This window comes from Trachemys scripta, chromosome 3 (genome assembly GCF_013100865.1).
Source record: "Trachemys scripta elegans isolate TJP31775 chromosome 3, CAS_Tse_1.0, whole genome shotgun sequence".
In the NCBI taxonomy this organism is placed as follows: Eukaryota; Metazoa; Chordata; order Testudines; family Emydidae; genus Trachemys; species Trachemys scripta.
The window spans coordinates 61,698,860-61,725,812 of record NC_048300.1 but is presented as its reverse complement, the minus strand read 5'-3'; the positions used below and the strand labels follow the sequence as shown (position 1 = coordinate 61,725,812).

The 26,953-nt window shown below is 40.8% G+C and overlaps 1 protein-coding gene across 6 annotated transcripts in view; it reads left to right on the top strand.

Annotated features, from left to right (window-relative positions):
* Nucleotides 1–26,953, top strand: part of LTBP1 (latent transforming growth factor beta binding protein 1) — a 324,664-nt gene that overhangs the window by 146,175 nt on the left and 151,536 nt on the right. For all 6 annotated transcript variants that reach the window (XM_034764910.1, XM_034764911.1, XM_034764912.1 and 3 more), the window contains 3 exons: nucleotides 3,678–3,952; nucleotides 18,359–18,461; nucleotides 23,758–23,829. In XM_034764910.1, coding sequence (XP_034620801.1) covers nucleotides 3,678–3,952; nucleotides 18,359–18,461; nucleotides 23,758–23,829 — 450 coding nt within the window. The remainder of the gene's footprint in view (nucleotides 1–3,677; nucleotides 3,953–18,358; nucleotides 18,462–23,757; nucleotides 23,830–26,953) is intronic.

Genomic DNA, 26,953 nt, shown 5'->3' with positions numbered 1-26,953 from the left:
AAGAAAGCAGTGGAATAACTGATACTACAAGGCTGCTTCTTTTAAGCAAGATAGATTGGATACACTGAAAATGCCTGTCACAGGGTACTCTAGAGAATAAGAGATGGAAAAGCAAACATAATTTCATTACCAAAAAAACACCCCAGACTAAACTAATTAAGCCTTGTGGGAATTAGAGTTTTAGCAAAGAAACATTTAACCATAAAGACGAGCTGCTGCATCTGCTGGAGACAGGAAAACAGCTAAGCAGGATCAGCTAACATCCTTTATAGAGATAGCAGTGTGACAAGACTTTTGTGTGTTCTTAAATCCTTATGATGGTTTGATAGGGGAGTTATACCCACTTGTCTGACTCGCCTGAGGAGTGCATTAGAGGAAAGTACATTTAACAGATGCTGAAAATATCCCAGATACAAAGACTAAATATTGAATTCTAACTGTACTGTGGTAACTTAAAAATTGTGTTTTTTTTTTTCAAATTTTGTGTTGAACTGCACGTATTAAATGCTTTTATTTAATAACCCAAATGGATGTAAGGCTCATAAACAGTCCTGAAATTGTTTTCTTGGAAACACAAAATTTAGAGGTGAGAAAATACTTAATACCTATCTACAACCTAACTATATTTCATTTGAGAATATTGTTTATATGTTGACCCTCTTCATTACAGGGGGAGGGATAGCTCAGTGGTTTGAGCATTGGCCTGTTAAACCCAGGGCTGTGAGTTCAATCCTTGAGGGGGCCACTTAGGGATCTGGGGCAAAATCAGTACTTGGTCCTGCTAGTGAAGGCAGGGGGATGGACTCGATGACCTTTCAAGGTCCCTTCCCGTTCTAGGAGATAGGATATCTCCATTAATTTATTTTATTTTCCTGTGTATAATACATGAGAATTGTTTTACTTCACACTATATTGTATCCAGTCTTCAGTAGGTCATTCACCATAACATTTAGCTTGCAGGGTTTAGCATGGGTGGCTAGGGCAGTCCTTAGGCATAGGCAGCATACATGTCTGCATAGGGCACCTGAACATTTGCGGCACCCCTGGTCTTAGTGTCCACCCAACCTCTTCTTCCAATCCCTGTTCTGACCCTTCCTGCAGGTTCCTGCTGCAGCCTGGTGAGTCTTCCTTTGGAGGGGATCTAGTACTTAAAAGTGAAAAAGCCTTGCAGACCAATTAGCATAACATTGAAACTTTAAAGAGCCATTCAAGTGGTAATGAAACCATTTAACAGGCATTTGCCAACCCCCAGGTATATACTGTCAGTTTCTGAATTTACTTACAAAAACAGTTGTGCATTACTGTAATATTTACTCACAACATGTTATTCTACAGGACCTTAATTTAAAATTTGCTTTAAAATATTTCATTAGTGTGTTGCTGAAGATTATAAAATCACATCTCTAAAAAATCCTTGCATAGATTTTTAGATGCACAATCTGAGTATTCATCTTTAGTCTTAAATGCTTGTAGGGTGATCAGATGTCCCAATTTTATCGGGACTGTCCTGATATTTACTTCTTTGTCCCGCGTCCCAAATATTGGTCGGGACACTGGACAAAAAAGAAATGTTGCCCTCCGCTCTGGCGCTCGCGCCACCCCGCCCCAGCTCCGCCCTCTCCTTCCCCCATTGGCTCCCTCCCCAAATCCCCGCCCTGGCCCCACCTCTTCCGCAACCATGCAGCATTCCTCCTCCCTCCCAGGCTTGCAGCATGGCGGCGCAAGCCTGGAGGGAGGGGGTGGTGGCGGTGCCTGGATCCTGGAGCTGGTGAGTCAGCTCCAGCACCCGGGCACCGGGCGGGCAAAGGGGAGCTGGCAAGGGAGGGAGACGGAGGGCTCAGCTGTGAACCCCCCCACCGCGCCAGAGGGCTTCTGCCCGGGCTGCTGCACCCGGGGCCTGGAGCGCAGCCTAGAGGCTGCTGCAGCCCGCAGGGCAGCGCGGTGGGTCCAGTCGGGGGTGGTGCGGAGTGGGCAGGGGCTGGGTGGGTGGCGCGGGGGCGTGGGTTGAATCCCTGCTGCTGCTGGGGAGCCCCACGCCTCTCCCTCCCACTCACGGCTGCGGCTTCTTCCTGGCGGGACGTGCCCCCCGGCCTGCCCCACGCACATGCGGCGCGCGTCCAGCTGCTCCTTCCCAGCGGGAGGGAGACTAGGTGCGGGGGACGCGTGCCGCATGTGCCCGGGGCAGCGGGAGGCACGTCTCGCCGGGAAGGAGCCGCAGCCGCGAGCAGGAGGGAGAGGTGCGGGGCTCCCTGGCAGCAGCGGGGATTCGGCCCCTGCCGCCCACCCGGCTCCTTCCCGCTCCCCGCTGCCCCCGCCCGGACCCACCGCGCCCCGCATATGCCCGTGGCGGGCCAGGGGGCGGGAGGCTCCGCGGGAAGGGCAGCGCACGGGGCCTGCTAATGCCCCAGGCCCATTTAAAACTCTTTTTGTTGTTGTTGTTGTTGCTCCGCCCCCCCCCCCCCCCTTTTTTTTTGCTCCGTCCCCGTCCCAATATTTTATACTACTAATCTGGTCACCCTAAATGCTTGGATCTTCAGACATTTTTTTTTAAATAAATCCTTCAAAAGACCACGCTTATCTAAGGGCACCAGTTTAATAATACTGCATAGGGCCCTATAAATCCTAAAGACGACTCTGTGGGTGGCACACTGGTTATTTCTTGTTCGCCTTCTCTTCCCCTTGGAAAGCTTTAGAGTTTTGCAGGAGAGAGAATCCCTCCCCTAATTAGGCGAAGCCTCTTTGATGCTCCGAAGTAATTGTCTGTAAGAATATTCACCACCTTTGATTGTTAACTTGTAAAATGTAAGGAGATGAGTCTGTTCTTAGAGAGTTACTCTAACTATGAATGCTTAAAGTGGATTTAAGATTGGATTTAAAGGTGCACTAAGATTTTATAAAAATAATATTTAAAATAGGTTCAGAACCCAAATCAATAAAGGTTTTGGGATTATGAGACTGGTTTAATATCCATGAAATTCCATTGATTTTAACATAATTACTCCTGATTCACATTGGAATAAATGAGTGGAAGTTCTGAAGCGATGTGCACAGACTTAAAACTACAACTCCATTCAAAAACCAAGTATTTGAAAAGCAGTCCCTCCTTATTTGACAAATCCTTAATTCAAAGTTCAATGAAGGGAGTGGTTTTTTTTTTTTTAGATGGTTGGGAGGTCATCAGTGGTTTCATGGGCAAATTCAGGACTTGGCTGGTATACCAAGGTGAAATGATGAACTCTGAAGCTTTCTCTGTGTTCCAAAGAGAGAGAATAGATTTGAAAAATAGAACAAAATTTACCGTATATCCAAAAATAATATAGTAGAGTTTGAATTCTGGGACTTAGAATGGGAATTTTTTTTATACAGTCTGACCACAAATATTAATGTCACATCAGCCAGCTGGACACCTACCTTACACTGTAATCTTTAACATTGTTTTCTGTAGAGTCTTACTTTTCTGTACAAAGAGCTTGAAATCTCTTCCATTCTAAACCACATGCTATACATTTTAACTTTTTTCTATATTTGGGCTTTATGTATATTTTTTTCATTTTTTAGGCTGTCATATATAAATTTTAATGTAAACATTAATACTAAAGAACTGTTGAAGATGTTGGGTATTTCTGTTTAACATCTGTTCTCGCTGTTTTTTGTTTTTGTTCTTCCAATTATTTTAGTGAAGTTCCCCCCTAACGTAGTGAATATCCATGTGAAACATCCCCCGGAGGCCTCAGTACAGTTCCATCAAGTTTCAAGAATTGACAGCACATCAGCAGGACAGAAAGTGAAAGTACCCCAGCCAGGACATCCCCAGGTCTCTTATCAAGGTGTTCCATATCACAAGACCCAGAAAGGATCTACTTACCCACATCAGCAACCCACTCCTCATATGTTTCCCGTTTCTGCTAAAACTCAGCTTGGGCGCTGCTTCCAGGAGACTATTGGGACACAGGTAAGAAATATTTGCAAATATTTTTTGAGATGGGAAGCTTTAAAGCAGTATTATACAACACTGAAAAATGTTTCATCAATGAGCAAAGAACATCTCAGCATTTTTTTCCCCCAAAAGAGATATCACTTCACACTGACTGTAGAGCTTTGTTTTTCAAAATAGTACTAATAGTTCACCCCTCCTGCTCTTCTCTGAGCGAGTGCCTTCTCCTGCTGCACATCAGCATCCTCGAAATAGGGTTTTCCGGTGATGTATACAGCTGGGTCCCCTTTCTCCCTTTACTGGATGCTTTTCAAAAATAAGAACAGGTGGTTCTCTCCTCATCAAATGGCTGCAGCTTCAGCAAGCTACAAGGAGTGTCTTCAATGGTTCATCCTCTCTTCTCCCTAAACAACTGTTTTCAGAAGGAGCAGTAGATTTGTCTCCAATGCCCACTCTCTTCATGGGGTTGCCATCTCCTTTGACATTTTTTTCCCTTAATCTGCAGCATCCACGTATGTTTTTCAATAACATAGGCTCGGTGGGTTGTGACTGCTGGATTGTGGTGTGGGAGTGTGTCATGAAGGCAATCATTAAAGCACTGAAAATTTTGTTCTATTTAAAATAAACAATCTTGCTTCCCCATCACCCACACACCCTTACTCCTCAAGGTTCAATATTCTCTCTCAACCTCTCAAAACATAGCCACAAATAAATTATTTAGGCTTAGTGTTGTTACCATTGATACATTTTTATTAGGGCTGTCAATTAATCGCAGTTAACTCATGCGATTAACTTAAAAAAATTAATCACGATTAATCGCATTTATAACAATAGAATACCAATATAAAAATGTATTAAATATTATTGAATGGTTTTCTACATTTTCAATATTGATTTCAATTACAACACAGAATACAAAGTGCACGGTGCTCACTTTATATTATTATTTTTATTACAAATATATGTACTGTAAAAATGATAAACAAAAGAAATAATATTTTTCAATTCACCTCACACAAGTACTGAAGTGCAATCTCTTTATCATGAAAGTGTAACTTACAAATGCAGATTTTTTTTGCTTACATAGCTGCACTCAAAAACAAAACAATGTAAAACTTTAGAGCTTACAAGTCAAGGCAGTCCTACTTCTTATTCTGCCAATCGCTAAAGACAAAAAAGTTTGTTTACATTGACTGGAGATACTGTTGCCTGTTTCTTATTTACAGTGTCACCTGGAAGTGAGAACAGACATTCGCATGGCACTTTTGTAGCTGCCGTTGCAAGGTATTTACGTGCCAGATATGCTAAACATTTGTATGTCCCTTCATGCTTTGGCCACCGTTCCAGAGGACATGCTTCCATGCTGATGATGCTCGTTTAAAAAATAAAACAAAAACATCAATTAAATTTGTGATTGTACTCCTTGGGGGGAGAATTGTATGTCTCCTGCTCTGTTTTACCCGCATTCTGCATATATTTCATGTTATAGCAGTCTCGGATGATGGCTCAGCACATGTTCATTTGAAGAACACTTTCACAGCGGATTTGACAAAACGCAAAGAAGGTACAGATGTGAGATTTCTAAAAATAGCTACAGCACTCGACCCAAGGTTTAAGAATCTGAAGTTCCGTCCAAAATCTGAGAGGGATGAGCTGTATAGCATGCTTTTAGAAGTCTTAAAAGAGCAACACTCCGATGCGAAAACTACAGAAAGAACTCAAACCACCAAAAAATAAAATCAGCCATCGGCTAGTGGCATCTGACTCAGTTGATGAAAACGAACATGCCTCAGTCCGCACTGCAGTCGTTATCAAGCTGAACCCATCTCAGCATGGACGCATGTCCTCTGGAATGGTGGTTGAAGCATAAAGGGACATCTGAATCTTCAGCACATCTGGCACATAAATATCTTGCAATGCCAGCTACAACAGTGCCATGCGAGCACCTATTCTCACTTTCAGGTGACATTGTAAACGAGAAGCAGGCAGCATTATCTCCTGTAAATTGTAACCAACCTTGTTTGTCTGAGTGATTGGCTCACCAAGAAGCAGGACTGAGTGGACTTGTAGGCTCTAAAGTTTTACATTGTTTTATTTTTGAATGCGTTTTTGTTTTTTTTTAATTTACATAATTCTACATTTGTAAGTTCAACTTTCATGATGGAGATTGCACTACAGTACTTGTATGAGGTGAACTGAAAAATAAAATGTTTTTGTTTTTTACAGTGCAAATATTTGTTGTAATAAATAAATATAAAGTGAGCAGTGTACACTTTGTATTCTGTGTTGTAATTGAAATGAATATATTTGAAAATGTAGTAAACATCCAAAAATATTTAAAATAAATGTTATACTATTGTTTAACAGCATGATTAATCATGTGTTTAATCGCAGTTTATTTTTTTAATCGCTTGAAAGCCCTAATTTTTATGCCTGTTTTTATATTAATTTGAAAAATGGAAATGAAAATAGTGAAAAAAAATTATAATTTTTGACTTCAGAGAAGGGTTTGCCATCCTGAAAGGGTAAGAAACAAGGGAAATGTTATGGGAAAAGATGGTAGCAACATCTATATTTAAGGTTGCCTGACGCTTTCCATTATAAGACCCTGTTTTCAGTTGCTTTTAACTTCGATGAACTTTAATTGTTTTGGGTCAAATTTTCTATGCTGTTTGTTTCAGGTTGAATTTTTTTTGGGAAGCTTTAGGAAAAACAGTTAATCTCTTCTTTTCTCTGTATCTCTTCACTTCTCTCTGTTTAAATTTCAAACAATACATACATAGAATTTTTTAACATAAAAATATATCAGCTTTTAAATGAACTTTGTACACTATTACTTCCTGTGTGGTACACCTATTGGTCACCTGTTCAATAGCAGGCTATTATTAAGCAATTTATAAGCTTGTTCCTTGTTAATATAACCTTTCTTCTCCCCCTTCCTCCAGCTAGTCCTGTAGTTCAGCCAGCAGTAGGTGTTTGTGCTTAACTTTACTTGATGTTTAGTTTGTAAGGTGCAGTAAGATTTAAAGTGTGAGAGCTGTGTAGTTTACATCACAGGGCCATGCACTCGGATGATTGGAAACATTTCACAAAGTGTGTTGGTAAGAAAGTGTCAAGTGCAAGAAATAAATTTGCTTATCGTGGTGGAACAAGTCATCCATTTGCCGTACATCCATGCTGTATCTGCCACTCCAGATCTCAGACAGATCCACGTCTGACTTTGTATTTAGCAGACCTTTCTGTTTACCACTGTGGGCAACTAAATTGGATTATGCTTTGGCAGAAGCCTTTGCAGTGAATGCTTCTCCAACAAAAGAAGGGGGGAGGGACAAAATACAGTTTTTTACTTACTTCTGGGCAAAGAAATGGAAGATGCAGACACTGTAGAAGCTGAGGTAGAAAAAGATTTGAAGAAAAATGAGTGCCATTAGTTTGGGCCTATTTATCACTACTCATTTAAGGACCATTCTAAGTTTAGCTTAGAGAAGGGCTTTTGGACCAAATTCATTTTGTATTTGTTCAGTGTCATGATATACAGTATAAGGAGGACAAACATGCCCTACATTATTGTATGATTATCAGATTTACTCCTCTGTTAACATGGTTTATTACCAAGTGCCAGAAATATGATAGGAAGGTGCAGGCCCAGAGCATATGTGATATTTCCCAGACAGTTTAGGGGCATGCTATCCTTGTAGAAATGCTATGTTTGTACTGGGGTATATGTTTTTTGTTTGCCATCATTGCATATTTTATGTTTACAAATTAGGGCCACGTTCTGTCTGTAGTACTTGGAGTGGAAGGCATAAAGAATCTACTTGAGGCCTGCATAAGGGCCAGGTAGAATTACAGGCAACAGAGCACAGGAATTTGTTCCTCCCTATTCTTTTTGTTGTGTACAGTGGGGGAAGAGATGGTACATACCAGTGCTATGGTGTCTTATCTACCAGCCAATGGAGGATAGCTCTTAGATTGGTGTAGCTGCTCGCACACTCACCCTGATGACTGTGGGCTCCACAAGACATTCTGCTTGTCTGAGACATATTCTTCTCAGTAGTCCCTCTGTTCTGGAGCAGTACCTCTCTGCACTACCCCCGCACGTGGGTAGTGCCTCCCAATTTAGACTGAGATATGTTCCTATTTCTCCCAAACTTTATTCATCCTTTTAGTGCCAACCTTGGGAAAAAGCCTAATGCAGTCTGAGAGAACCTTTTTGTTTCAAGGAATTTAATTTATAGCTGGAATTGTAGAGCTTTCAAAGGAGCCAAAAGCAGGCACTAGGACCTACCATAAATTTGTTAGGTTCAAACAGGTCTGTAATCTAAAAAGAGCCATTTATTTTTTATTTATTCAATATTTGCTTTGGTAAATGTGATAGGGCCTCTCTATATGTCCATGGAGGTTTCCAGGCTGAGTTTTCTTTATTAATACTAGCATGTAATACGTCCTCAGTTAAAATACTTGAGTCTGCTCTGGATAATTTCTGTATTCTTACTTTGCTTAACAATTGTCAGTGTTTATGTATTTTCTTGCACAGTGGCTTTGCATAGTTGGCTTTAGTACTCTAAAAACCTTTTATTAATTATTCTGAGATCAGGGGTGATTTTACTGTCTGCAAAAGAGTCTGAAGAAATGTGTGTGTGGTCCCTTCTAGTCAAATCAACCAAGCTAATATAGGATCTTGCTTATCTTCCTATTTCTATTCTCTGCTTTTAGCATGGGTGAAAAAGTGTTCTATTGATCTGATTTATAACATTACAATTTATGAGTAAATTGTCTTGAGTCTCAGAGATGTACTGGGGGACTTGTCTTGTGTGTGTAGTTATGCAGCATATACATATGTGCAACCTTAATTCAGACACTTCCTGACTGTCCGAGTCTAACTGTGCAACATAAGAGTCTCATTTTGGATAGAATTTATTCAAAATTATCTGAATTTGTCCAAACCTTTTAACATCTTCTCTTTCCTTCTTTCCTTCTGATTGTATCTAAACTGATCCTGATCTTCCCTCCTTCCTCATTGAACATAATTAGCTGATCTCCCAGGCATAGGACGGTGATTCTTGTCACTCTGTTTTTTTCCCACCCCTTCCATGGTTCTCCCCTCTCCCCAACACATTCCTGCCCACCTTACCTTTTTTGGTATTTCTTTCATGGATCTCAGTTACAAGTAGCTGTCTTCACTAGGCCTGGCTGGCTACTGTAGTCAAATCCCAATTACTCTGGCCTTACCCAGGTCAGATACCCAGAATGTATTTTACACATTTAAGCCCAGAGCATGCAATAGTAGAACAAGCAGTTGGCCAAACCCCAGCCCAGACTGCCAAACCCACCTGGTGCCTAACCACCTAGAGCGGGGCCCTCACAGGGGTCAGAGAAAAGATGATGGGCAGGTGCAGGAGAGAATAAAAAATTATGACAGTCCCCAGGATTCAGTGTGATATATTTTTAGGTATATATCGTTTTATTGTGTGTTTTTTTTGTCCTGATCATTGGGAAGAGGAGACAAAGGTGGGCTGATAGGCACCTGTAGAAATAGGGTTATTGTTATAATATTTTAAAACTTGGGTGTAGAGAAAGAGTTTATGTTCTGGCTGGCTCTTATTTTTTCAAAGTCAGTTCACCCATCCCCACAGGGTTTTTTTCAGAATGGAACTCTGAGTCAGTATTTTTTCTGGAAGATTTCATAGAATTCATTCCATTAGAGGTTCTTAGTGCTATCTCAGAAAGAAACTTTTCTTGTTGCCAAATACTTTATCAGCATCAGAAAGATTGTTGCACATATGTCAGAAACTAACAGTAATTCATCTGTGGTCCAGACACTGATATTTCCATGTCATAAAGAATATTGGTCAAATCAATACATGTACTTGAATCTTTTTGGAAGCCAAGAGTCTGTCAGCTTAGAGCATTGGTCCACTCAGCCCTATTTATAAACCAAGCCAACAAATAACATTATGTTTTATTTCTTTAACCCCTTCCCACCGCCTCTACTGCTTTTCATTTTAATTCTAATAATGTGTCTTTACTGTGACATAGAACATTGTGTTATTTTTCTAAATGCTTTTATTGTGTCAGTGATGCACACAAAGTTTGTATTGCTAATTTGAGTCCTATTAATTTTACATATGATTAATGTGCATTTAAATTGTTATGGAACATTTCAGTGTAGATGGAATGTATATTCACACAGGTGCCTACGATGTGTCAAGATTTATGTATAGATTTCTCTCATATGCCATTTTAAATCTTTATTAGAGATATTTCTAATATTGCTAGAGATGCTGACATTTAAATAAGTATTTTCTAGTTTTAAGGCTCTTGTCTAAAAAAATAGCTTTCCCAACATTGATCTGATTTCTTTCCAATTAAATGTAAATAAAGAATTTAGTCACAAAAATAAATAAAAAACAATATTAAGAAGCAAGAAGGAGAAGTTGGCTGTTGCGTATTTGACTAAACCAGGGAAATTCCCATATCTTCTCTGATTAATAAGTTATAGTCTAGCCTCTTGAATAGGATTTTTTGAATGTTGGTTTTACATAATCACAGCCATTCAATTTCTGGTGGGCTGCTCTGTGACTTAAAAAAACCAACAAATTCCACCCGACACACTCCAAACTACAACGACAACAAAACAAACAGTTTTCCTGTTTAAAGAGAAATATTTAGTTGAAACAACTTAACTGACTGAAGGTACTCTGCACCAAATTCAAGCACATGACACTGCTTTTGGATCTGCACTGGTTATCTGTTAAGGTGTAATCTGTGAAATTTATAGTGTTTGTTTTGACCTATAAAGCCTTCAGCTGCCTATCTGAAAGTCTGTCCCTGTTTGCATACCATACTGCTATATTCAGTGTTGTTGTAGACGAGTCAGTCCCAGGATATTAGGGAGACAAGATGGGTGAGGTAATATATTTTATTGGACAAACTTCTGCAGGTGAGAGAGACAAGCTTTCGAGCTTACACAGAGCTCTTCTTCAGGTCTAGGTAACTTACGGAGGCCAGGTCTACACTACAGGCCTATACTGGTATAACTACATTGCTCAGAGGTTTGAAAAATCCACACCCCTGAATCATGTAGTTATACTGACTTAACCACCCATGTAGAGCTTCTCTCGTCAACATAGCTTCTGCTTTTCAGGGATGAGGATTAACTATGCTGATAAGAGAAGGGTTGGCATAGTAGGATTTTCACCATAGCACTACAATGACGCAGCTGCAGCGCTGTACATGAATACAAGCCCTCAGATTGTCACAGCAAAATACAAGATGGAACAGATTGTTTAACATAAGTAGTTCACACGTATTTCAAGGGTCCATTCAAGGAGAAGTGGCCCGTTAACATCCTTCCAGTCATAGGTAGGGGAGAGAAAGTAAGGAGAGATGGAAAGCGGATGGCGGGAGAGTTGTTAGTGGGTTTTAAATTGTTGTAATAAACCATAAGTCCAGTACTTCTATTCAGTCCATGAGTTTTAGTGTCTAGCAAAGTTATGAATTTAAGCTCCCAGGCTCGTCGTTTGAAAGTGTTGTGCAAATTTCCTTTGAGGATGAGGACTGATAGGTCAGATATAGAGAGTGGTCACTTTGTGAAGAGTGTTCACCCACAGGTGATAGGGTGTTTTTGTCTTTTACCATTTTCCTGTGAGAATTCATTCAAGAACGAGTGATTGTCTGGTTTTACCCATGTAGTTGCTATTGGGGCATTTAGTGCGTTGGAGGCGGAACACCACCATGTGTGGGACCCATGGATCTGCTATAGTTGAGATCAGCAAGGGTGCCTGAGCTGAACTTCTTACTGTATTAATCTATTTGATCATTGCATTTTTAAAATTAAGAGGCATATAGAAAATGAAAATAAATAAAAAATAATCTTATTGAAGACTTCATTGGGAATTGTAAGGTATTGTCCATTTTTCAACATGACCATTGTTTAATCAAGGGAGTACTGAATTATTTAAATTATGATGATGATTGAAGAAAGTAAACGTGTACTTGATAAATATCTCAAAGAAATTACTTTTTGGAAGCATTTTAATAAACCATGTTTTTTTCAGAAGTGATTTCAGATGGGATGTATGTATTTAGGCTTGAAGTGGCCCCCATCTTTTAAGTGCTGGACTTAGAAAAGTATAGAATAAACAGACTGTGGCAGTTGGAAAAGTGTATAAGTTGGCAAAGTTCAGAGGATGGGTGGTGACACAAGCCCAGTCCCTGCAAAAACTTAAGCATATGCTTAACTCCGTTCAAATTAGTAGTCCCATTGACCTTGGGCATAAAATAAAGCATATGCACAAGTGTTTGTAGAAACTGGGCTTGAGTCACTAACATGTTTTTTCCAACTGCAAGTATTAAATAAAACACAAAACAGATCTCTTTGTGATCAGGGCAGCAAAGTACAGTAAAAGCTGTTTATTGGGCACGTTGGGGGAATGGGAGAGGGGTAGGTAAATGAAAAATGCCGGTTAATTAAGAGGGAGGGACTTTGGGTATGGGAAGGGATGCAGATCTGAGGATTGGGGTGTGGGAGGGGTTGTGGGGCGCAGGCTCTGGGAAGGAGTTTGGGTGTGGGAGGGGGCTTGAAGTGCGGGGTGCTGGATCCGGGCGGGCGCTCACCTTGGACAGCCAGACCTACCCTGGCTGCTCCTAGCCGGAGGCATGGCAGGCAGCTCTGCATGCTGCCCCCGCCCTACCCTGAGCGCTGGCTCTGCAACTCCCATTGGCTGGGAACAGTAGCCAGTGGGAGCTGCGAGGGTGGCACCTGCAGGCAGAGGCAGTGTGCAAAGCTGCCTGCCACACCTCTGCCTAGGAGCAGCTGGTATAGGTTGCCACTTATGCGGAGCTGCCTGAGGTGAGTGGCCCACAGATCTGGCACCCCACAGCCCCTCCTGCACCCCAAACCCCCTTCCACTCCCCATCTCCCTCCCAGAGCCTGCGCTCCACACTCCCTCCCATGCCCCAACCCTCCTGCCGGCCCCGCGCCAACCGGACTATAAACCAGGCTTTCAATGAAGATTAGAAATGCTAGTTTATATTCCTTTCCGGTCGGTGAAGTGCCGGATAAAACAGCTTTTACTGTATATTGATAGTTATTAGTGAATAAAGTAATCCATTTATAGTGCTTTCATGTAAATGATGTATGAAATGGTTGTAGATGTATCAGGGATTAGTATGGAAACATGGCCATATTAATGTGCCATTTTGTCAAACACTAAGCTAGCTTGCTTATTAAACAACATAAATGACCATACTGTACTTCAGATTTTACAGACATTTCCTATGAAAATGAAAGAATATAGATTTTCATTGCTCATAGCAAATACCTGCCATATTGTAATTTGACAAATTCTTAAAAAAAAAAAAAAGTAAAGTAAAATCAGATGTTTCACACATTAGTACTTTTTCTTTTCAGAGCACTTTTAAAAACTTTTTTTCTTGCAAGTAGTCTTAAAAATACCAACTCATAATAGAAAATAGTTGTCTGGAATTCCTTGAGGCTCATGGTTTGGCTTCAGAAGCTTTTAAACAAATAGACTGTCAGAAAATCAGTGTGGATCCATTTACAGGATATAATGCTTCATCCACAATAGATTCTTTGCAAAATCAGTACCCTGAAATATCAGAGGATTAAAGATGTATCAGATACCAAAAACATCAAACATTGTTTTAATTACTCAAATAAAAGAAAGCTGGATAATTTTTACTTGCCTATAAAGAATGTTCTGCTTAAGCCAAAACAAATTCTTTACAAGTCCTTTTAGAAAGTCTGGAAGTATTTAAGAGTTTCTCTACTCTTCTTATGAGACAATGCCTGTTACTGAGCCAATGTTATATTGGATGATATTCTTTTTAACAACCTGTCATTCAGATATCCAGTATGTTGTTTGGTCATTATATCAGTAATATGATTCAGTAAATTTGGGGTCTATTAGTCTGAAGTTCATTTCGGGGAAAGAAAGATGCAATAGCCCAGTGTCTATGCCTATTGAAAAGTTTTCAGAATGCTTCACAGTGTATCTGTTCACTTCGGAGAATTTGCTATTGCGGTACGTGGAAGAGAAGTCTTTAAGCTGAATCCTGAAATCATTAGTTATTCCTCAGGCAGAGCGCCCAGGGATTTCAGCCAAGATCAATCAGTTAGTATCACTTTGTTAATGGTGATATAGTGACTTTTTAGTAACTGCCCACAAAAGGGCATTGCAAAGGAGTCACATGGCAGTGGGAGTCCTGGGAGGCATCCTGATGATTTTAGACAGAATAATTGTGATTGTTGTGGGACTTCTTGCCAGATTGGGATCTCCAGCACCCTTTAATAGGAGCTCCATTTAGTCCTTGGTGTACTGGTTCTGCTGTGCTGGGGAGGCTGTGGAGGGTGTGGTCTTGCCATCTCTCTAGTTCTTTTGGGGAATTTGTCACTGGCAACAGCACCCAATTTATGCAAAGACTGGGATTGTGGCTGAAATGCACACAGGGTAACAAAGTGATGTGGCTCTTGCAGCCTCTGTGCACCAGCACAATCTAAACTAACATTGGGAATACGTGCACTTTTGTTAATTATGCAAAGTATGAGTGATATAAAAAAATTAAAGATAGACATGCACAAATGTTTAACGGTATCTGTCTTAAAGCATAATGAAAGTTGATGCCTCATTAATGGAATCTATTCAAAGCACAGTGTGCACATTAAAGGCTTGCCACTTAAATGAGGGCTAGATTTTTATGGCAGAGCTGCACTGAAAGCAGTGACACACGGGGAATAGAACCCGAGATAGAAAGGGTTAAAGAATTATTTGTGGGGGAGCAGGGTGAAACTTCTAAGGAGGGTGAGGTTCCAATCCAAGTTTTTGCCCCAGTGAAATGGAGCTTCACTCCTGTGAGGCAGGCTCTGTGAAAGAGGAGAGCCTTTCTGGAAAGTGTGGCTGGCTGGGAAACAGGGCATGCGTTGGAAGGATCTGATGCACTATGTTGGAGGAAACAGGAACATCAGAGCTCATAAGTCAGAGTACATGCCAGCGTACTTTAGAAGTTCTGCATGGCTACCACCTTTCCCTGCTGCATATGTCCTAAACTCGGGGTGGGAAACCTTCTTTCTGTCACGAGCCATTGACCCACAGAAAAAAATCAATTGCGGGCCACTCACTCACCTAGGTGGGGGGACACAGAGGCTCGGGGCTTCCCCCCACGGGGGATGCTGCAGGCTGGATGAAATTAACCAATGGACCGGATCCAGCCCTTGGGCTGTAGGTTCCCCACCCCTGTCCTAAACCATGCAGATCTGGAGCACCATTTATATGGAGCTGAGGAACCCCCATGGCAGATGCCTTCCCTTGATGTCAGTTCCTAAAGTGGCTGGATGCTAATCAAATTACCACTGATTCTTCAAGCTTCAATTCATCATAGATGTGATGGGAGCAAGATCTTAAATCATTGCCAGTATTTCTTGATAGGACTGTAAACCTCAGTTGCCAGATGACTCAGAATTTGGAATCCTTATTCTTGCTCATGATTTTTATATGGAAATTTGAAACCATTATGACCACAGAGATCATGATCTTCAGTACAGTACAAATGCTACAGCACCACACCAAAATTAAGAGTGAGCTTTCCCTTTTTTTTAATCCTTATGTTTTGTTGATTTGTTTGGGGTTTTTTTTTTTCAGTTTAATGCGCTTAAATGATAAATTTAATATTTTTGGGGAAAAAACAACAAACAAAACAAAACCTGCTTCTGGAATATTGACTCTGCACGATGCACACTGTTAGGATGGCTTTTGATGCCGCAGGAGATTGGATCCTTCTAGAAAAACTGTGTCTAATAGGTGCCACATAAGTGCCCTTCATGGCACCAAATGCTCACTGTCTGAGGTCATAAGGGGAGGTGCAGTCTCAACCACCCTGATTCCTCCCACTAAAGCTCAGAGACCAAAAAAGTAGTAGAACTGAGGAAGAAGGGAAGGGCAGGAGGTGGGGGAGAAGAATATGAGTATAAATATGCACAGGCAATATTCACAAAGAACTCCAGTTTCTAGTAAGTAACTTTTTTGAGTTTTGCGAGAGTAATGCAGTATCCAGGAAGGCAGGCTGAGCAAATCTAGTTGAACAGGAACACTGCCCTTCCAAACAGTGTGTCTGACTGGGATGCCAGGTCAAGGGAGTAGTGCTGTATACAGGTGTGAATAGAACTCCTTGTAAATGTTTAGGGCTGCACTTGCAGGAAATATTATGAAAGCTGTCTAGTTGAGTGAGCTCTAAGACTTGGGGCAATTCTGGCTAAGATGTAGCAAGTTTCAATATATACTTTTATCCTTTCAGAGAGGCACTGTGGAGAGATGGCATTTTTCCCACCCCCCACCCTACCGGTACACTGATCCCCCGATATGTCACAAAAAATCTGACCCTATTTAAATAAAAGCATAATACCCTTTTAACATGTAAGGTTAAGTCTAATATCCCCAGGATTGCATGTGGCTTTGGGGGGAAAAGATCTGGGGTGAAATCCTGGCCCCATTAAAGTCAATGGGAATTTATTTTATCCCTGTCTTTCAACTGACAAATTTTAAAGTCTCTTTCCCCCAGTGCAGTGGCACTGGAACATTTTTAGTAGTGGGGGTGCTGAAAGCCAGCCCCTTACCCCTGTCTGTGCCCTGCCCCCCCCCCAACTGACTGGGAGGAGGGATGTGTTTCTGGGAGGGGGAACCCGGGTGGGGGCAAGGGGGCTGAGGCCACAGCTGGGGGCGAGTGTGGGGGCAGGAGTGGAGCCCGGGGCAGGTGCCGGCAGCCGGGACCCCACGTTCGGGGCCAAGAGCAGAGCCCTGGCTGTGGGGCCAAGTGCGGGGCCCCAGGAGCGGAGACCTGAGAGCAGGGACTGGGGCTGGGGAGCGGGGCAGGCAGCTGGGGCCCCAGGAGCAGAGCACCCCGCATGGGGCTGGGCGTGGGGCCCAGGCACAGGGCCAGCGGCTGGGACCTGAGCCCCAGGTCAGGGGTTGGGGAGCAGAGTGTGGGCAGAGGGCCGGGAACAGGGCATAGGCATGGGAAGCACCACCAGGCTTTATGTGTGGAGCCAGCGGCTGAGGAGCGGGACATGGGGCTGTCCCCTGGGACCCAAGGTGGGGAGTGGAGCTCCGGGTGCGGGGCCAGCTGCCCCGTGTAAAACCTGAGGGTGCTGCAGAACCCCCTGCACCGCTACTTCCCGTGCCTATGCTCAAGCAGCAAATGTAATCTAGTTCCTGAGTTCAATAGATGCACAATGTAGAATAGTCATTAAAAAGACCAGGGCTGCAGTATTTCCCCCAGGCATTCTTCTAGCAGGTTATGGTGTTTTAGGGCCCCATTCTTCCATCTAGACTAATTCTGAAAGCACTGAGAAGAGAAAATCTCCAGTTTTCTACTAGTCACATTTCCAAGTAGCTCCACAGTTATTAACTGTTAGGCTGTTATATTGGTGTGTAACTCACCTGTTTTCGCTTGCGGAGATGGCTCAGGGTGGCACAGGTTCCATGTTGCAGAATTGTTTTGCACCTAACTGATACTCTTCAGGTACACAGCAGGTGTACAAAACTTTCTATATCCATTCTCTAGACAGAAAATCCATTTTACTTGCCTGTGCCTTGCAAAATGAAAAATATGAACAATCAAGAAGGTACATTTAAGCTTGGCAATTGCTAAAGTGTTAACATATTTACTAATATAGGGTACTAATATAGGTCCGGTTTTCCTTATTCAAGACAAAACACCATTTGAAATAAATGAGAATTTTGCCTCAGTAAGGACTGCAAGACTGGGCCAATTGCTTGCATGATTAAAGAGTCACAAATAAAAATACGCATCACTTATTTTTTTGCCCAGTCATCTTATGTTAAATTCTCTTTCAGTTTACAAATACTATAATCTTTCAATATAATTTGACAATTTCAGTAACCGGTCATAAACATTTGGTACAACTTGTGGTACTAGGGGTATTTGTATTTTTAAATGAAATAAGAAATGACATTTAAAAATCATGGTAATACTTTCTTGTCCCTTTCTTTAAAAGAATAATGGGAAAGGTATTTGAGATGATTTGTGTATCTCTTGAAAAACTGCAGGGACAGATTTTATAAAGAAAAATTTAAGGCGTTACTGCCAATGAAGAATTACTAGCTTGGAAATATACTCACTCTTTCAGTGACTGGTTTTTGTTCTGAAAGTTGAAGGGGAAAAAAATACCGATACAAAATGTTTTAAAACTGAATCTGCTTACCCCCACGAAGAGGGCTAGCTCAAGGCCAGTGCACTATTTAAGTTCCACTGAGGGCTTCAATGAGTACTTCAGTGGGCCTCTGCAGGTGGGTGAGCTTTTCCCAAGATGATTATGTAATTAGCAATATTCTAGAGGTGAGCATCTTACAGTAACACTAACCTAAATATTCTTTATTATTACAGTGTGGTAAAGCACTCCCTGGCCTATCAAAGCAAGAAGACTGCTGTGGAACTGTGGGTACTTCCTGGGGCTTTAACAAATGTCACAAATGTCCCAAGAAGCCATGTAAGTGTGATTTCATTATTCTTTTCTGCATCAGTTTATTTATTTGTGCTCTAAATACCTTTTTCTTTAAGAGAAATGCTAACACTATATTTCAAAGAATCCTATTATTTGATATAAGAAAGGTGATAGAAGGTACACTCTGAGCTTCAGTGACAACAAAGTAAATTTTTTATTTTTCTCCTTCTCTTACTAAGCTAGTGATGCGTCATTGTGTTTTCTCAACGTAGGGAGATAATGATATTGAATCATCTTGCATCGCCTAGCTGGACTTATTTTTTTTAAAGTTTGCACAGAAATGTTAAATTATAGAGGCACCAGTTCCTACTTAGAGAAAATGCAATGACATCTTGAGACCTTGAATGAACTTTTGAGTTTTAATGCCAAAGCTTTCCAAGCTCTAAAGTATCTGTGACATTTTTAACTATGTTGTTCGAATGCTGTCTATACAATTCGGGTACCATGAGGACTTTCCCAATATTTTTGCTACAACTTGACATAATAATGTAAAATAGTGAAAAATAGTTACTAAGTGATTCTCATGAAAGGTAAACCTAATCTATTGAAACATTTCATAACTTTAATAAGAAATAATTATACCTAGTTCTTAAATGGCTTTGGGGAGGAAAGACCTGAGGTGAAATCCTGGCCCTGTTAAAGTCAATGGCACTGCCTCTAAGTACTAAAGTCAATCCCTGTCTCTAAGCACTTTACGAAGAAGATATCTTTATCCCCATTTTGCAGATGGGGAAACTGACACAGAGTGAGGCCAAAGTGACTTGCCCAAGGACATCCAGCTGGCCAGTGGCAGTGCAGGGAATAAAATGCTGGTTCTCTTGAATCCCAGTCCAATATCATATTCCCTAGGCCACACTCCTTTCCCAATTATCAACATGGGATACTTAACACAAGGAAATACACTAATTGTTTTGTATGGTGCAGCATATCTTTATCCAGGAATTTAGGGATGCATTTTTATATAAAAATTCTCAAAGGAAAAAACCTTGTGTCATATTGTGATTGGCCCTTTCACAGGCAGCACAAGGGCACTGAGGGAGCAGTTTTGTCAGGAGTCTTTTACAGTCCAGAAGGGGAATCTGCAAAAGTTATTACTGACTCAGTCTGGCCCATTGATTTATGAGGTAGTATATTTTGTGTCCCAGAGTCCCCTAATCTCATGATTTGCTTCCACATAGGGCACTCATTGGGTGTCTTTAAGAACATAAGAATATCCATACTGGGTCAGTCCAAAGGTCCATCTAGCCCAGTATCCTGTCTTCCGACAGTGGCCAATGCCAGGTGCCCCAGAGGGAATGAACAGAACAGGTAATCATCAAATGATCCATCCCCTGTTGCCCATTCTGGCAAACAGAGGTTAGGGACACCATCCTTACCCATCCCGGCTAATAGCCATTGATGGACCTATTCTCCATAAACTTATCTAGTTCTTTTTTGAACCCTGTTATAGTATAACCTTCACAACATCCTCTGGCCAGGAGTTCCACAGGTTGACTGTGTTGCGTGAAAAAATACTTCCTTTTGTTTGTTTTATAAGTGCTGCCTATTGATTTCATTTGGTGACCCCGAGTTTTTGTGTTATGAGAAGAAGTAAATAACACTTCCTTATTTACTTTCAGGCATATGTGCCAAATTGTGCTTCATAGTTGCATCAAAGCCTTAAATTTCTGTAGAACAAACTTTTCCAAAGAATAAATGTAACAGTTTATAATGGGATTTTATAAAAAATTATACTGTACATATCTGAGGATCTGTATTGCACCAGATATTCTTATATTTTGATGATGAAGATAAGAATTTTTCAGTGGTTGAGAAGAATAGGCATAACCACGTAGTAAATAGGATTAGAGAATTTACCATTGAAAATAGGGATAAAGCAACCAGATCATATATGTAAAAATAGAATAGCAGATATGACATACTAATATTTAAGTCTTCTCATTGGTATCATGATGCAAAAGGGTTGGTTTCTTTAACAGAGATATTGGAAGAAAAGGATACCCACAATGTTGAGATTTTTGGCAATGTTTGTAAGCATGGAGAAATTATCCAAGTGAGTAATGGGTGTGGAGTTTGTAAATATATAATGTGTTCATGTTCTTCATTCACACACCCACATCCACCTACACTGTTTCTGTAGATTTTTTTTTAAGCATTAAAATGCTGACTTGTTTCTTGTAAAGCTGAGCAAACTGACTTATCCTAAAAACTGCCATTTCGGATTAGGAGAAAATCAAATAAACTGTTAACAGTTTGACATTTAAATTGTACCCATGTCTTCTGTTGACTCATTCACAGGATACAGATTCAGGCTCAGATTATTACCATGTTGTTTTGACAATTTTCCTTTGCCGAGTTGGTGTTACTCTCCATACTATAGTCATCTTGGAAGAAAATAGACTTTCCATGGCTTTCTCTTTTATGGTTTTGTGCTTCGTGATCTTTACTTGAGATTGAAATATTTTTATAAAGGCCAATTTTTGAGCAGGTTGGATTTAGCATTTGGTTGTCTGCAAGAACCCAATTCAGCAAAAGCATTCAAGTATGTGCTTAAATCACACTATCTCTATCCTCTCTTTTCCCCCCCTGTTCAGTAAAGCACATGCTTAATTTTAGACACATTCTTAAATCCTGTTGACTTTAATGGATTTTTGCATGTAATTGAAGTTAAACACATACTTAAGTACTTTGCTGAATCAGCAAAGCCCTACAATGTATACCTATACCTATCTCATAGAACTGGAAGGGACCTTGAAAGGTCATTGAGTCCAGCCCCCTGCCTTCACTAGCAGGCCCAAGTACCGATTTTGCCCCAGATCCCTAAATGGCCCCCTCAAAGATTGAACTCACAACCCTGGGTTTAGCAGGCCAATGCTCAAACCACTGAGCTATCCCTACCCCCAGACACTTTCGCTTGAAACAGCTTTTGTGGATTGTATGCCCATAGGCTTAATAATACTGAAAAATATGAGCAGAAAATAGAAAGAGGTTATATGTCAAAGGTTTTTGTTTTTTTTAAGAGAACCTTTGAATCAAACTGTACAGTGTTATATTACAAGTGGAAGCTGATGTCCATTCAGAATGCTTGTCAATAATTAGTACTTGCTAAATGAGTAAGAAAGAAATGTAGGATTTTATCCATCTCCCACATTGCTCAGCTGTGAGCCAACCCAACATACCCCAAACTCCACTTCACCTGCAGGAAGCAGTGACACTGAAAAAGATTTGGGGGTCGTGGTAAATAATCAGCTGAACATGAGTTCCCAATGTGATGCTGTGGTCAAAAGGACTAATATGTTCCTGGGATGCATAAACAGGGGAATCTCAAGCAGGATTAGAGAAGAGGTTATTTCACCTCTGTATTTGGTATTAGTGCAACCACTGCTGGAATACTATGTCCAGCTTTGATGTCCACAATTCAGTAAGGATGTTGATAAATTGGAGAGAGTTCTGAGAAGAGACATGAGAATGATTAAAGGGTTAGAAAACATGATTTATAATGATAAATTCAAGAAGCTCAATCTATTTATCTTAACATAAAGAAGGTTAAGGGGTGCTTCATTACATCTGTAAGTATACGTGGGCTCTTCAGTTTAGCAGAGAAAGGTATAATATGATCCAATAGGTGGAAGTTGAATCTAGACGCATTCAAACTGGAAATAAGGTGCCAATTTTTGACAGTGAGGTTAATTAACCATTGGAATAATTTACCAGGAGTCATGGTAAATTCTCCATCACTGACATTTTAAAATCAAGATTGGATGTTTTTCTAAAAGATCTACTCTAGGAATTTTTTGGTAAATTCTATGGCCTGTATTATACAGGTCAGATTAGGTGATCCCTTCTGGTCTTGGAATCTGTGAAAATCCTTTTTCTCTCAATGCTTAGTTTGTACTGTTAAAATAACTAATGATTTGGTTTTAAGAAGGCTGTTTTGTCCATGTATACCAGTGGCCACAGACTCCTGAATGGAAATAGCTGCAAGTGCCAAGACTAGCTTTGTCCTGCTGGGTAAGCACGGTTGATCTATACAGTACAGTAGCAAGGGCTTGGTCTAAGAGTGGGCGAATTACATAATTTCACCCCAGCATACTTAAAGGCGTTAGATAAAGGCATGATATTTGCACCTGAGATGGTGCAGTCAGAGAGACCAGGAAGGGGAAAGAGGTGTAGCTAGCCCCGTAACTGTGACAAATATCATTTCCAATTTTTTTCATTTAACTTCAAATAATTGCAGCCAATTTAAAGGTCAAAATTGCATATGTTTTAAACCCATAACCCATGAAGAAGCATATCTATTTCTGCTCAAAATATATCCAGGGAAACTTCATCTGAGACTACTACTATTATTATTAATTGGTATTGCCATAGTGCCAATTAAGATAATGTTATTGTTACCAATTAAGACAATGTTATTGTTCAGGATGAAACTTAGAAAATCAACATCACAATATATCTTGGAGGAAAGAAACAATAAATAGAAACAAAACTATTAATTAGCTGAAGACTTTCTAGTTTGGCTAACGTGAATTCATTTTGTGTTCTTACCCTTTATAATTCACATTAGATAATTTATAATTAATAGCCAACAAATGAAAATCTTTTAAAACTCAAAAAGATTAAAAAGACAAAGCATAAGTCTGTTTCCTTTCTTATAATTGTGGTTGCACTATTATAGAAATAAAATATTTGACTGCCTATATTTTTCTATGGATCTCAGATATGTTCAGATTATAGTGGGAGCACCAACAACTGCCATAGTTAAGGTTGCATTCATGATCCTATTCTAACTCTGATTTCACTAGCTTGAACATTTCTAAAACAGTTGTCTTCCAGGCTGAAATTTTCCAGCATAGCGACTTCCCGAAAGTGATATTTTTATTTTTAGCAAGGATGATTCAGTCATTTTTGAAAATGAGTAGAGTGAATCAGAAAGTTTCCTAAGGGATTATGCCAAGTCAGGGTGTGAAAGTCCTGGCGTGGGGCTTAGCATGCTTTATGTTGTATTATCATGCTATATGTTGTATTATCTGCAAAACAGTATTTGATTGAGTAATTAAAAATTGTAGTAATGCAAACACAGAAGGAGACAGTGTTCAGATTGCATGTACAACCTAAATTTTGGCATTTCCTGACTTTTAAGTGTTTAACTATGCATCCTTAAAAATGTAAATGTACATTTTTTTTGATACAATTATATAGTAATTTGACTGTGCTGCTCTCCGTATAAATGTGTCATACATTGTAATAACTAACCAGTAGTTTTCTTTTTTCCCCCCAGCTTACCCTGGATACACCCAAATGGTGGAATGCCCGCAAGGTTACAAGAGGATTAATGCTACCTTTTGTCAAGGTAAGATATTTGTCAACAATTAACTTCATTTGTTTTGAGTAAATCTTTTGGGCTAAATTAATCCCAGGCCTAGTCCCATTGATTGCAGTGGAGTTACGTGGATGAATTTGGCTCATTGATTGTGCTTGGGAGAAACTAGTGTAACTGAGTCCAAAATATTGGCAGCTGTCTAGCATAACTGCAAAGTAAACAGCTGTTTGTATCCTTACTGGTCCTTTCTGACACACAAAGATGGTTTCATAAAATTTTACTTTTGTTGCTTTTTTATGAAAAATATCAGACTCAGACTTTCTTTTGCTGAAGGATGTTAAGTCTACCTTTCCTGAGGCTGCAGTAGCATCTGTAGAGCAGTATAGAGGAAGAGGAGGGCAAAGGATTCCTTTCCCTAGTTACTCCTGATTTACACTGATGTGAGAGGAGAATCAGGCCCCATCATTCAAACAGGTCTTAAATGTTTGTGTGTATATACTGTACACACAAACATAATCAACAGAAAATATAAATAGAAACCAAATTAGACAGAAGTGGTAACACAGGATAGCTTTCTAAAAGCCATTTTTGGCATTGAGTTAAATCCTGCCTATGGCACAAGGCAAAACCCTACAGAAACCCAGAAGCTTTACTACAAGAACAATGGCCCCCAAACAGGCTGCCCTGCTGAGCTAAGACTGGGCAGCTCAGCCAATGGTGTCACCACCGCAGCAAGCAGAGATGCAGGGCCGGTTCTACCATTTAGGCAAATTAGGTGGTTGCCTAGGATGCCAAGATTTGGGGGCGCCAAAAAGCGGTGCCCCCAATTTATTTATTTATTTATTTTACAGCGTTACTACGCCCCTCTCCCCAAGTGCGCGGTCGCAGCTCCACTTCTCCTGCCTCCCAGGCTTGCGGCGCTAATCAGCTGTTTGGCGCCGCAAGCCTGGGAGGGGAGGAGAATTAGAGCAGGGTCGGCGAGCTCGGGGAGGAGGCGGAGCAGAGGTGAGCTGGGGTGGGGAGCTGTCGCATGGCTCCCTGCGGGGGGGGAGGAGCTGCCTCAGTGGGGCGCCTCAGGGCAGGGGAGGGGAGCTGCTGCGGGGGGGTCGCCTCAGGGCAGAGGAGGAGGGTGGGGAGCTGTCGCAGGGCTGGAGGGGGGGCGCAAGGTGGAAGTTTCGCCTAGGGTGCGAAACTTCCTTGCACCGGCCCTGCAGAGATGTGACCTCAGGCAGAAGCTCCCTTCCTATACTTCTGTATAGCCATGTACTCCCCTGTAGTGTGTGAACTACCACCCTATGAAAGCCTTTCCTCTGCCACAGGCTTTGAATTGAGCACTACTCTGCAGGTAGCTCAGCACCCTCCTGCAGGGCACCATGTGCTCAACCATGCCCTGGGATTCATGATCAAGCCTTTAATAAGGCAGATAAGTACATTCAAATTGGAAAGTTATGAAATAATTTGACCTTAATTGGATGTTTTCTGTTTCCTAATTTGATATTTTTAATAGAATCTTCACTTTGATTTCTAGGTTTTCCAGTATTTGAATTTTTCTGAGAAAACTGTAGCATTCTCATACAGGATTTTTGTTCTTGAGCTTTTCCTGATCCTTTTCTGGAGGTTTTTTCAACCTTAACTTCAGATTAAGCCAGCTTTATTTTTTGCCTAAGAATTTGTTATTTAAGTCACAGTACAGTATACATTTCTTCTGTCCACTGATAAATAATTACACACTGTCAATATGAAAGGTTTTTTTTAAAATTTGTGCTTAGTAGGTAACCAAAACATGGTGCCATTAAACTGTTGACAAGTAATGGCCAAGAGTCTGATTTTGATCTCATTTATACCTGTTTTACATTTGTAACTCCACTGACTTTAATAGAGTTATTCCTGTGTTATGTTTAGGGCCCTATCAAATTCATGGATATGAAAAACGCATCACAGACCGTGAAATCTGATCTTCCCCCGTGAATTCTGGTCTTCTGTGTGTTTTTACCTATACTATACAGATTTCATCAGAGAGGTTTTTTTAGGGGGGGTTGCAGTATTGTCACCCTTACTTCTGCACTGCCTTCAGAGCTGGGCGGCTGGAGAGTGGCGGCTATTGGCTGGGTGCCCAGCTCTGAAGGCAGCACCCTGCCAGCAGCAGCACAGAAGTAAGAGTAGCAGTACCACAACCCCCTCCCCCAATAACCTTGTGACCCCCCCCCCAACTCCTTTTTGGATCAAGACCCCTACAATTACAATACCGCGAAATTTCAGATTTCAATAGCTGAAATCATGAGATTTACGATTTTTAAAATCCTATGACCATGAAATTGACCAAAATGGACCGTGAATTTGGTAGGGCCCTAGTTATGTTGGTGTAGAAATGAAGGTAGAATAATTCCTCAGCACAATCATAGCAATTCCTTGCTTAATGTATGTTACAAGAACAAGTTGATTACCTTCCTTAAGTAAGTCTCTGTTAAGACATCCTTCAAGCAGAGAATATCAACTCATAATGATGATCTCACTCAAAACAAACTTTTGCAGAAATGGTCAATTTAAAATGGATTTGGGTTTTTTCTTTATCAGTGATAGTCAGTGAAACTAAACAGAACTTCCCTCCCTCTCATTTTGCACAATACACACAGATACAGTGACTTACTTTGAAAGTTGGAAGCTTTTTGATTTAGCCATCTTCAATTTCTAAAATTTTGCATGATCAATATGGGCAGTTTGGGCATCTGAAAGGGTAAGTCTTTTGTTGGCTGTGCATAAAAGGCATTTTCACAATGGATCCTATTGTCCTTGGAATGGTGAACAAAAGGGCAGGAGAAGGATGTAGATATAGGGCATCATCTTGCAGGTGTGGTGCTATGCAATGGGACAGGGAAAGAAGCACAGAGAGAGAGAGAGAGAGAGAGAGCAGTTGTGAGCTATGGAACTCATTGGAGAAGAATGGGTAGGGAAGGAAGAGGAAAGGGAAGGGTAAACTAAAGATCCTAGAACATGATGTTGGCCTGTGGGCATAAGGGCAATCCATGAGTGGAGAGGAAACGGGATAATTGGTATCAAAAGATGCACGCAGGAATTTTAGGAGATTGAGGTCATTTTACTGAACAGTTTAAAAAAAAAAAAAAAAAAAGGTTCCTCACCTTCCTGTAACTATTGT